Here is an 11,582-nt window from a genome sequence, read left to right as displayed (position 1 = left end):
GGCGGGCGCGGGTGTGGGTGATGGAGCGGGCGCGGGTGAGGGCGCTGCACACTCCTCCCCTTGCCTGGTCCCCCAGGCTCATACTTTGGTGTGTGCTCATTCAGGAGCAGCAGAGTGGCCACACTTGGGAGGGCCAGCCAAGTGATCCCCACTGATACTGGCATCTGTAGGTGCCCCTGCTTGGAGCGGGTGCTGTCAACCACCCTTTGCTGGAAGGGGCAGGAATGTCCAGCAGTGGTGGAAGCTCTCGAAAGAACACGGGCTGGGAGTAGAACTCAGATCCCAGCTCTGCTCTCCCTGCTGTATGACCTTCAGCAAGTCTCTGAACCTTTCTGAGCTGTTTCCTCACCTGTTCAAAATGGGAGTGACCATTTCTTCCTTGGAGGATGGAAGGGGGAGGGATGGGAGGCTCCTGAGTGCTGTGCTTGGAGACTGTGCAGGAGGGGAAGCAGCTGTAGCCGCATACAAGCGGGTGGGCGAGAAAGTGGGGGCACTGGAGGGGCTTGGGGGACAGGGTTCTGCCCTTGGGACCTGGACAAGAGCCAAAAGGTACACCCTCCCAGTCACAGGGGAGCCCACACTGCCATCCCCTCCCAGAGACTGCCCCTGTGGCCCCCGTCCAGGTCTACAGCCTCAGCAGTCCCTGAGGGCCAGGAGGTAGCCTCCAGGCCACTGGGCTGAGAACCCTTAAAAGAAAAAGCGCCCCAGCCATGACAGTCATTTTAGGGTAAAGAAAGCCCTTTGCAGAAACCAAAGCCTTTGGAAGGGACAACACGGCTTTTAGATGTGAGAACCAACTTCAAGCACTTCCTCTTAGACCAGGGTGGCAGCTTCCAAAGTGGGGGCGCTGCTGCCGGGAGGCTGCGGTTTCCCTGCTTCTCAGGGAGCTTAGGCCAGGCCGTGGGGTGACCCAAGCAACACGTCCCTTGGCAGTGGTAGGTTTGCAGATGGGCTGCTCCCCACTTCCTGCCAAGCTCCAGCAGCGCCTCTGTGGGTGCAAGGCTGTGGGGAGGGGCCTTCTGGCTCACAGCCCTCCAGGCTGCCCACAGCCCTAGGATGAGCTGCCACTTCCTCAGATGACTGTCAAGACTCTGGGATGTGGGCCGGGCGCGGTGGCTCACGCCTGTAATCCCAGCACTTTGGGAGGCTGAGGCGGGCGGATCACTTGAGGTCAGGAGTTGGAGACCAGCCTGGCCAACATGGCGAAACCCCATCTCTACTAAAAAAATACAAAAGTTAGCCGGGCGTGGTGGCAGGTGCCTGTAGTCCCAGCTACTCACGAGCTGAGGCAGGAGAATCGCTTGAACCCAGGAGGCGGTGGTTGCAGTGAGCCAAGATCTCACCATTGCACTCCAGCCTGGGCAACAGAGTGACACTTGGTCTCAAAAAAAAAAGCCTCTGGGATGTCTCCACGAACCCACCTGACCCCCTTCCTGCGCCTGGGGCTCTCCTCTCCCACCCATGTGTCTGCCCATAGCCCCTGCCCGCCTTCAGGACTCAGCCCACGGCCCCTTCCAGAAAGTCTCCTGGCAGGGAGGGCCCGGAGGCCTCTGCACTGTCTCATGGCCTCAATCCTGTGTCCTCAGCATCCCGTGAGACCTCGGGAGATGCCTGGGGAATGGCTGAAGGCTTTGGGAGGTTCCTGCCCCCAGAATCCCAGCCAGAGGGCAGCTTATCCAGGAGCCTGGTGCCTTCTCTGTCGGGTGGGCGTGGTCTCAGAGGGCACCAACCAGAAGGCATGGGCTGTCACTGACAGGGGCCCCCAGCGTTAGGGCAGGCAGGAGCTCCGGGTCTCTACCCCCAGCTGTCCCCACAGTGCACATGTACTAGGCTCCTCCCGTGGGCCACTAGGCCAGGCCAGGCGTGTGGGGTGAGCCCCTGGGGAGCCCGGAGCAGGGTACATTCATGTCCCCACCATCCAAGGTGAGATGCCTGTGCTGGAGGCCCAGAGGGAGCGGGGCTGGCTGTCACTGCACCACAAGGCTGAGCAGCCTCCCAGTGGGAGACACGTCTGGGGAGGTGTCCAGGTTGAGGGCACAGTCAGGAGGGGCCGTGTGTGCCTGAGTAGGGCACGGGGAGGAGGGGGATGGCCAGTGGCCACGGGCCAGGCTGCCTGGCAGGACCTGGAGGTTTCCTCAAGCTAAGGCCAGGCCCGTGCTAGGTGCTGGGAGGGTGGGTGTGGCTGCGGAGGGGCCAACGTGGGGGCACCTGCCAACCTCCGGCCATCGTCTCCAGGCCCAGTGACGAGCACCATCCGGAAGTGAAGGCTGATGGGTACGTGGACAACCTCGCAGAGGCGGTGGACCTGCTGCTGCAGCACACGGACAAGTGACAGCCTCCTGGGAGAGCCCTGCTTCCTCCACCCCTGCCTCTCCTCCACCCACCCCAGTGCCCAGACCAGCCAAGGCCCTGACAGCCCTGCCTTCTGCCCTCTGCCTTGCTGCATGGGCAGGCATTTGTTCCCTACCTGGGTGGCCTGCTCCCCTGCCTGGGCCCTGACTTCAGCTCACTGTAGTGAAGTCCAGGAGGGTGGGACAGACCTGTCAGGCCTCTGGGAATCTCCCAAACCCCAGAACTCACTCACCCACCATGCGCACCTGGTCCTTTAAATGCGGGAAACTCCACCTAACCGGATTCAGAGGCACTGGCCCCGCTGCCTCCTCTTCAGACTCTTAGCAGTTCAGTGAAGAGCCTGGAAGAAACCCAGGGGCCTCCTATGCACAGATCTTGCAGCCCAGAACCAAGTCCGCCTCCTGCGACTGCCTAGGCACACTGCCCACCACCCCACCCCCGAAACAATGCCAGCCCGCTGCTTTTTCTATCCTCCCAGTCACCTTTGCAAAGACCAGGGGCAGCTCCTGAGGGAACTGTGAAGGCTCCCATGCCACACAGCAAGAACTGCAGCCTCTGCGCCCAAGGCACACAGGGTACTTTCTGGAGCCATTGCTGGACAGACTTAAAGGTGTCATGCCCGGTGTGTGCAGGAGGAAACTAACAGTTCAATAAATTCCGCCTTGACCAGCAGCCTTTGACTGGGGCTTTGACTGCTAGGAAGAACCGTACGGGGGCGGCCACCAGCAGGGTCTGAGCCATTGTCCCTGGTCCTGCCTTATGCTTGAGCCATTGAATATCAGAGGTACAAGGGACAAGGGCCCTGAAACACCTCACCTGCTCCAACCCCTTCACTTAGCAGATGGGGAAACTGAGGCCCAGAGGGGCCAGTGAGCTGCTGTTGGCCCCATCTGGAACAAGGCAGTCCAGGGCAGACTTTGGCACTGCCTTCCCTAACGGGGCAGCCTGTGGCCTGGTAGGAGTGAGCGTTGCTTTCCCGACCAAAGGCATGACGGCCTTCCCACAGGGACCCTGGGAGCAAATCACCCATAACTCCAGTTTCAAGTTTCAGAATCAGTCAGCTCAACAGATGACAGATTGCTCCATTGCTCCCCAGATCAGTTCAGAAGCTACTGATAACCCTTGGGAGACTGCTTCTTTATTTTATTTATTTATTTAAGATGGAGTTTTGCTCTCGTTGCCCAGGCTGGAGTGCAGTGATCTCAGCTCACCGCAACCTCCACCTCCCAAGTTCAAGCGATTCTCCTGCCTCAGCCTCCTGAGTAGCTGGGACTACAGGCGCCCACCACCACGCCTGGCTAACTTTTTGTATTTTTAGTAGCGACAGGGTTTCACCGTGTCGGTCAGGCTGATCTCGAACTCCCGACCTCAGGCTATCCGCCCACCTCGGCCTCCCAAAGTGCTGGGATTACAGGCGTGAACCACCGCACCGGGCCTGGAGACCGCTTCTTATGAGAGAAGCCGTGGATCCCCAGAACAGGATTTCCATCATATGAAGATGGACGATGAAAAAGTGTGGAACCCACGCCGGGGAGGGGCAAGTGCAGCCCCCGCAAGGCCGGCCACCATTAAATCAGGATTAGGGAAAACGGTGACAGTCTTTTCAGCAAGGTGAGAGGCCACCAGCCGGGCCAGTGTCACTAGATTTGAGGGAGGCCATTTGGCCCCTTCGTTGGAAAACACGCAGATGGCTGGCTCCTTGACGGAGTCCCCTGATGGCAGCTCCTTAGGAGACGACACAGGACGTAACCCATGTGGGGGCAGAATGGAGCTGCTACCCAGCCAGGGACCTCATCTAGGGATTGGGGACGGCAAGGGGCTGGTAAGGGCCAGAGGCTCTTCCAGGGCCACTCTATGCCCTACCCTCAGGTGGGAAAGAAGGGTGGGGGCACTGCGCTTGGTAGAAGCCCCCGGCTGGCCTCTGGCCTGCCAGTCATCCATCAGATATGGAGGCAGGGGTGAGGTGTGCTGGGGAAGTCAATGCGTCCAGTCTCACACCAGTGAGTCCCTGGGCCTTGGGTAAGGCAGGGCTGCAGGGATGGCAGTGAGGACGAGGGCCTCACCTCCCAGCAGCAGCCCTGCTTCACCTGTTTCTTGAGTTCAGTGTTCATAGACTTAAAAAAAAAAAAATCTTGCTAAAAGGAAAAACAAACCAAAAGAGAAGTGGGGGCTGCAGAGCCTCATTCCCAAAGGGCTGCTCTGGCCCTAACAAGTGTTCTAGGCCAGACTTCCATGGGCAGATCATGTGGGCAAGTGCTGGGCTATGGAAATCAAGCAAACCTCTCCACGCCTGTCCTCCAGGCCACAAACACCGCCATCTCCTGAGTCCGGGTAAGCAGAGGGCCACGCACGGAGACGGTGGCCCACGCTGGGCTGGGCTCCGTGCTCCTGGGGCCCCGCAACTCACGCAGCAGAAGTCTGCACTGTGCTGCCTGCAGTGGGGGCAGAAGCCTGGAGCTGGTGAACCTGTCTGTGCCACCTCAGCCACCCTGGTGGGCGGGTGGCGGGACCATCCCAGGCCCCTCAGGGCTCCAGGCCAGGCCAGGCCCCTTTCCGCACACTGCCGTACGGCCTCACCTCCCAGCGCTGTCGAAGGCTGAGCTGATGTGCTCAGGAGGGCAGACTCCTCCATGGCTTCTAACTCAAGTGACACAAGGAGTGTCTCCCCACTGCTGTCCTGGGGCTCCTGGCCAGAGCCAGGAGAGCCAGCCCTAGAAGGGCTCCCCATGACGCAGCTGTGACCACGGGCAGGCCTTCTCCCATCCCCCAGCCTCTCCACAGCTCTGTGATGTCTGCTGGCCCCATTTTATCAATTCAGACCCCGAAGCTTGGAGGGGACAGAAGGGTCCAATCTATGTCCCTCTCAGCCCAGAGCTAATGCTCCTGTGAGCAGGAGGGACCTGCCGGTTCACCACACCCCACAGAAACCACACAGCTGACACTAGGCACTTGGGTATTGAACCAGGAAGCTTTATTTACACAGTAAAAGTAACAAGCAAATTCCTGAGAGACTAGAGCGGCTGGAGTGCAAGCCACGGCCTGTGCGGGGAGGCCAGGCTGCAGGGCAGGCAGACCCTGGGCCCCGGGTCTACGCTTTCTGGTCGCCACACTTCCTGAAGCTCTGCAACACCCACAACGTCCAGCTCAGGGAAACTCCTGCAACCCCAGAAACAGCCTATGTGCTATCTGTCACCCAAGCCCCCAGGACAGCTTCCCCACGCACTGAAAACACAAATCATTTGCCAAAAAGACTACGCTAGGTCAGACTATCCTATCTAGGCTACAAGATTTCCACTTCGGTCTGCCATTAAAAAACAAAACAAAACAAAACCTTTTTCTTTTCTCTTTAAAGAGGCATGACAGAGGGGTTTGACCAACAGCGTGGACATGGCAAGGTGCGGCATCATTGCCAGTGTGGGCCCAGGGTGCCTGATCCCGGTGCGCGGCCAGCCTGCTGCATCCCTGCCGGCTGACGTCTGGAATGACCGTCATTCAAGTGATCAGCCCCCGATAGCCACAGACGGCACGTCAGTGGAAACGGGGGTGCAGCAGGCATGACACCAAGGCCGAGCCCGCAGCAGGGGGCCCAGGGGTTCCGCAGCTAGGGGAGCTTGCTCAGACAGGCAGCACACCCAGTGCATGGCCACTCACGCCCCTGCACCAGGAGGCCCATTTGGAAGTTGGGGTTTGTTTTCTTTTTAATGTGTACTTCCCCTTTATTTAAATTTTCTTTCAGTGTACAAATTCACAAAACTGGCTACAAAAATTTGGTTGAAAAGTAAGGCTTTCTGAGAATGAAAATCTGTACGTCTGGTCAGAACAAGCTCCCCGTGGGCCTAGATGCACGTCTGTCTGTGCAACTCTGGCCTCCACCGTGAGTAAGGCAAGAGGGTGTGGCAACGAAAATGGCGAGGCTGCGGTCCCGGCCCCCAGGCCCCACAGGTGGACGGACGGCAGCCCCTGGCAGTTTGGTGGCTTTGAAATGAGTGGGGTGCACGTGGCGCTAAGCCCCTCCTCCCACTCGGCTTTCCTGCCCACGAGCAGGCAGATGGCCTGGCACGGCTTGCTCCTGGCTCTGCCCTTCCTCGGTCTCCCCTCAGAGGCAGGGTTCGCGGGCAAGGCTGTGACAAAAGCGAGGCTCCTGCCGCTGCCCCCAGCTGCGGCCCTCATGTTGGTGGGGGTGAGCTGTCTGCCTGCTGCCCGTGGAGACACCAACGTGGGGGGCACCTCCTGGGCAAGCCTCCCTCCCAGAGGACTGAGATCAGAAGTCCTGGGGCCAGCAGGGTGGAGTGCAGGAACAGGCCGCTCCGGGCTGTGTGGCGGCTTGGATGATGGGGTGGCACCTTATAGACAGGGTCTACTCTCTCCAGTCAAGAGACAAACACGAAACCAGCTGGAGGCCATTTCTTTCTCTAAGCAGAAGGGACAGCCACCATTTTCTCCCCTGACTGCTGCGTGGTGGGCTTGGGCTAGGAGCGGCGGTGGGCACAGGACAGGCAGGTGGGGTCTGAGGAGGCTGGGCCATTTCTGCCTAAGTGCCCTGGGGCTGGGCTTGCTAGTCAATGGGACCAGCTTGCAGGGAGGTGGGGAGGTGGCTGTGACTCGGCCAGCTCCACAGCTTGTCCCTCCCTGCCACCAGGCCTGAGTGGGGAGGTGGCAGGCAGGGTTTGAGGGCAGGTCACCCACACCCCAGTCCCACGACACACGCCTGTCACCATGTGCCTCCCACCTCTACCCTAAGCAAAGGCAGCTGGGGGCTGCTGCACGCCTCAGCCTCGGCTGGCACTGCCCGCCTCCCTCACTGCCTCTGCCTTCCACAGGAAGGCCTGCTTTAGAGGCTGTGTGCCCTCGGTGGCCACACCGGGTGTGTGGTGCCAGGACCTCCCGTGCCCGGTGATACTCTGGGGGTGAGGCATGGCCATATGCTCTCCACATTCACCCAGCAACTGCCCCGGTCTCCTCCACATTTGCTCTAAGGAGACATGGTGTCCATGAGCCCCCGGCAGGGACAGGCCACGTTGTCTCTGCTCAGAGCCACCAGCTCTTGGGTTTGGCTGTCCAGGATCACAAGTAGATGTGCCTCTGGCAGGAGCTACAGCGACCAGAGGCGAGCTGGTTCCCCCGCTCTGGGACCTGCCCAGTGCCCGGCATACCCCCATGTGCCACCCACCCTGAGATGGCAACAGCATCTCTCAGGGCCGTGGAGCTGGGGGCTTTCTGCCAGCTTCTTATAGCTGATTTGTAAGAAGTGCCACCCACATATTGGGAACTTGAACCACCACCCTTTTGATGTAGTAAAAAAAAAGAAGGTTTAAACAAGGTTTCCCAAAAAGCAGCTTTCTTGAGGAGAAAGGTGAGAAGCATCTGGACTCGACCTGCAGAAGCGAGGCGTTCACTCGTCCACGGAAGACGAGCAAAAGCAAAATGACTACAAAAGTGCTTTTAACGCATGTCAGCTAACGCAAGGGAGCACACCAGTTATTTCTAGCCTTATGGGAAAATGAGCCACTTACTCCTAAGCCAGCCCAATTGCTATTGTCTGCAGAAGACGCCAAATTCGCTAAAAGCCAGATTCTCATAGAGCAGAGCCCGTGTGGTGGTGTCTGCAAGGTGGCGGGAGAGCAGCTACAAACCCGGAGAGGACAGCAAACCCTCAGGAGCTAGGCTCCTTGGATGCCCCAGAGTGAGGAGCCAGGGCGGGGCAGGGGCGGGGAGTATCAGTCCAGCTTTGTGCCCGTGGCTGGGCCTACAACAGAGATGCAGCCCTCAGGACTGGGCTCCCCCTAAGCTGACAAGGGTGGGGTTTGTCTTGAGGTGGGTGGTGTGCCCTGGTTACAGCCAGCAGTCCTCAAGGACAAATGGGAGGTGCGTGGAATCTTGCAGGGGCCCCTGCAGATTGGTCAGCGGACGCTCTTCACCCCTGAATGGGCACAGGGCCTGCAGCTGTCCACCTGCCCACAGCTCCTGTCTCCCAAGGCCATTTTCAAGAGGCTGCCCTGGTATCGTGCCATCCCTACACTCAGCAGAACCAACCACACTTATCACTCAGTGACCAGTCAACCACAGAGAAGGGCTGCCATCTGCTAACCCTGCCCTAACGGTGGCAGAGCCATGGGGTCAGGCTCTCCATGCTGCAGGAGAGGCAAGAGAGTCCGTTCAGAAAACAGAGCCACCAAATTTCTACCCAACATGGACGGCCCTCACATGCACCCCTCCAAACTGTTCCTTGGGCCCGAGACTCTGGACATGGGCTTACCCTCTGAGGGGCCCGTCCAGCACCGCAGGGATTCTGTCTCTCACATTGGAATTAAGGCCAAATGGTTCTGGTGTTACAGAAGGAAGCATCTCCCGAACCTTCCCAATCCTGAAGCAGGGAGACCTGGGAGAGAAGGCACGGAGTAAAACTGAGTGAAAGAAGCTGCGGGACCGGCTCCCCAAAAGTGAACCTGAGCGAGGCCAAGAAGGGCCCTGACACAGCAGATGGCCCCGGCCCCCACCCCAGGCCCTCCCTGACAGCCCCCACCAGGGGGATACAGAGCGGTGCCCAGCTCTGCCGGGGACAACAGAGACTGCCCAACATCCCACGGGGAAAGAGGCAGAAAAGACGCAAACTCCAAAGCTGTCCTCTGGGCTGCAGTAGTTCTGTGGACCTGGTGGCTGCCACGCTCGGGGAGCCGGTGAGAGGCTGACACACCCACTGTGTGACACGGCCAGGCCAGGCTCTCCCCAAGGCAGCGGGTGGGTTCCCTCTCTGGGACCCGACACCCCACTCAGGAAACTTTCATCAGGCCCACGAGTTGGGCTCCCCTTCCAGGGCCCACCTAGTGCCCAAAGGGAGGGCTGTCGATGCCAGCGCACCCCAGCCCTGCCTGGGCCCACACGTCCCCTCAGTTCTTCTCTATCTGCTCGATGTCCAACTCGCCATCCAGGGAGCAGAGGCTGTTCCCTGGGGCCCCGCGGTTCCGCCAGGCTGCGGCCGGCTCTGCTCTCCTGCCGCAATCCTCATCCAGGGCACAGCCATCTGACTCCTCACAGGACAGGTCCTCCTGGCAGGCGAGGTGGTCGTCGAAGGAAGAGGGAAGAGGCTCAGGGACCGGGGTCCCAGCGGGGGTCCTGCCCCCTGGGCCAGAGGCTGAGAGCAGGGCGGTCCAGGCCCTGGTGTTGCTGACGTGGCGGGCGAAGGGGCTCTGGGGACCGCAGTCCTCTGTCCCTGCGCTCAGGCAGCTGAGGCTGCTGAAGGTCTGACAGTTCTGTGGAGGGGCAGACACACAGGTTACTAAGGGTTACTCCCCTCCCGGAGCCCCAGGACTGCACACCCCACAAAGCGACTGGACCACCAGGCTGTGGCAAGACCAATCAAGTCCCGGGTTCCTCCCATCCAGGCAAGGACAGGGGCCATGAGCAACGCACTCATGAAGATGCATCTCCGGCCAACGAGTGCTCTGTGCTCATAAAGACACGCTCAATTCCATTATTCACCTACTAACTCAGCAAAGCACACAAATTTGATGCAGGCCCAGTTCTGGGGAGCTGCAGTGAAACAGAAATGCTCCTAACACTTTGTCCACAGCCTTTCTGAAGCGCAACCTGGGAAAAATGTATCCAATTCCTTGATCAGGTAATTTCACTACTCGGATTTTTCTGTTAAGAAAACATTCTAAGATGTGTGTAAAACTTCGGCAACATACTGTTAAACAGAAAAGAAGACAGCAACCCAAACGCCCTATAATGGTGGTGAAATCAATGATGTTTTTCAGGCAGGACCTCTATGCAAACATAACTGACGCCTCGTGATGCTCCCCTTGAGAAGAGATCTGACTCGGAGGACACGCCAGGCTGTACCGCCAGGCAGGGTGACACGATGCCCACTCTACCCCACTCTCCACAACCAGAGTGGGAGACAGGCGAGAAGGGGCCGAGCTGAAGTCCTGAGCCTCGTGCGTAATAGAGTCAGGCAGGGAGCTGGGGAAACATGAGTTCTCGGCCTCACCTGGAGACGCCGAGCCTCTAGAAAGGAGTGGTCCCGTGCCCTCCACAGGTGCTGGGGCCTGGGGGGTCTGAGCTGCTGAGAGGCCAAGCTCCAGGTTCTAGTGCTCACCAGCTCCCTGCCTGCCTTGCTGGCCCTTTGAGGCCCCAGAGAAAGAGTAGGCTGCACAAAAGCTTCTCCGCCCACCAAGTGCTCCCTCTGTGTAGGGCCTGGCCTGGGGCAGGAGGCAGCCTGGGGCCTTCTCCAGTGGCAGGTATAGCTTGAACAGGATGGATTTCAAGGGTACGCAAGCCAGTTCTGCTTGGTGTCAGCTGCCAGCGATGGGGGCAGGGCTGACACTATGCACAAGTGTGTGCAGTTCAACACCTGCTCCCAGGACAGAGCAAGATAATCCAGCCTTCTCCTCAGAATGATGCACACTCCACAGTCCAGCCACAGACAGGACGGAGGCTGGGACTGTGAGGGGCACTCCCGGCCCAGTCCTGGGTATCCCTAACAGGACTGCAGCAACGAGGTCACATACCAGAGGGGAGCGAGGGAAGAACTGCGCACAGAGGGCAGGGGGGAATTCCAGTCTTCGGTCTCTTCCCGGCAGACGGGTGGGGACTGGGGAGCAAAGCAGGGCCTTGGAGCACCCGCCGCCTCCCTCGCCGCACGCCTGCCGACGCCAAGACCACAGACCTGTCCCGAGGGCCTGATCCTTTCAAAGGCTGCAGTGTTTGTGTGTCTCTTCGAAATACAGGTGACCACCGGCTGTCACAGCCAACAAGCTGTTGAACCAGCCTCAGCGAACGGGAAATAAAAGGTGCTTTCTCTGGAGGAAGGTATATGTGCCTGCCATGGGCACGCTCATTGTTCCTGAACACTCCATGGAGGAAGTCGTTCTGATGGGTTTGCTTTTTTTGAAATCTTTTGATTAGCTGAGAAAGGTGAAGGCTGAGGTGCTGCGGGGAGCTCTGCACGGCAACTCAGGAGAGGGGCAGGGGCACCCATTAGACTGGAGACACTGACCCAGGCCGCTGAGGGAGCCCCGTCCCTGCAGCTGGCCCCCTACGGAGCCACAGGTCCACGCTCTGGGCCATGGTGGGATTCGACGCAGCCCAGTGGTGTGCACACAGCACACTCCCCCTACCACAACAGAGGGCTGGAGATGGCAACCCCTGCACAACAGCCCCAGGATCCTCGCCTGCCCCCCGTCAGGCCTGGACGATGGACCAGCACCCAGGATGCTCGCCTGCCCCCG

General features: G+C 59.4%; 3 protein-coding genes across 4 annotated transcripts in view; 1 reads left to right on the top strand and 2 right to left on the bottom strand.

Annotated features, from left to right (window-relative positions):
* Positions 1–3,024, top strand: part of LHPP (phospholysine phosphohistidine inorganic pyrophosphate phosphatase) — a 164,155-nt gene extending 161,131 nt beyond the window's left edge. Inside the window, exon 7 of the mRNA XM_023224318.1 lies at positions 2,236–3,024. Coding sequence (XP_023080086.1) covers positions 2,236–2,332 — 97 coding nt within the window. The 3' untranslated portion in view covers positions 2,333–3,024. The remainder of the gene's footprint in view (positions 1–2,235) is intronic.
* A 2,277-nt stretch (positions 3,025–5,301) lies between these two features.
* The window catches only part of FAM53B (family with sequence similarity 53 member B), a 126,037-nt gene continuing 119,756 nt past the window's right edge, over positions 5,302–11,582 (bottom strand). For both annotated transcript variants that reach the window (XM_023224312.2, XM_023224313.2), the window contains one exon: positions 5,302–9,602. In XM_023224312.2, the coding sequence (XP_023080080.2) occupies positions 9,240–9,602 (363 nt within the window). In that variant the 3' untranslated portion in view covers positions 5,302–9,239. The remainder of the gene's footprint in view (positions 9,603–11,582) is intronic.
* The window catches only part of LOC113225205, a 7,035-nt gene continuing 5,063 nt past the window's right edge, over positions 9,611–11,582 (bottom strand). The window contains exon 2 of the mRNA XM_026456534.1: positions 9,611–11,573. Within this exon, the coding sequence (XP_026312319.1) occupies positions 11,256–11,573 (318 nt within the window). The 3' untranslated portion in view covers positions 9,611–11,255. The remainder of the gene's footprint in view (positions 11,574–11,582) is intronic.

Source organism: Piliocolobus tephrosceles, chromosome 9 (assembly GCF_002776525.5).
Source record: "Piliocolobus tephrosceles isolate RC106 chromosome 9, ASM277652v3, whole genome shotgun sequence".
NCBI classification, from domain to species: domain Eukaryota; kingdom Metazoa; phylum Chordata; class Mammalia; order Primates; family Cercopithecidae; genus Piliocolobus; species Piliocolobus tephrosceles.
This window is presented reverse-complemented; position numbering and strand designations above follow the sequence as displayed.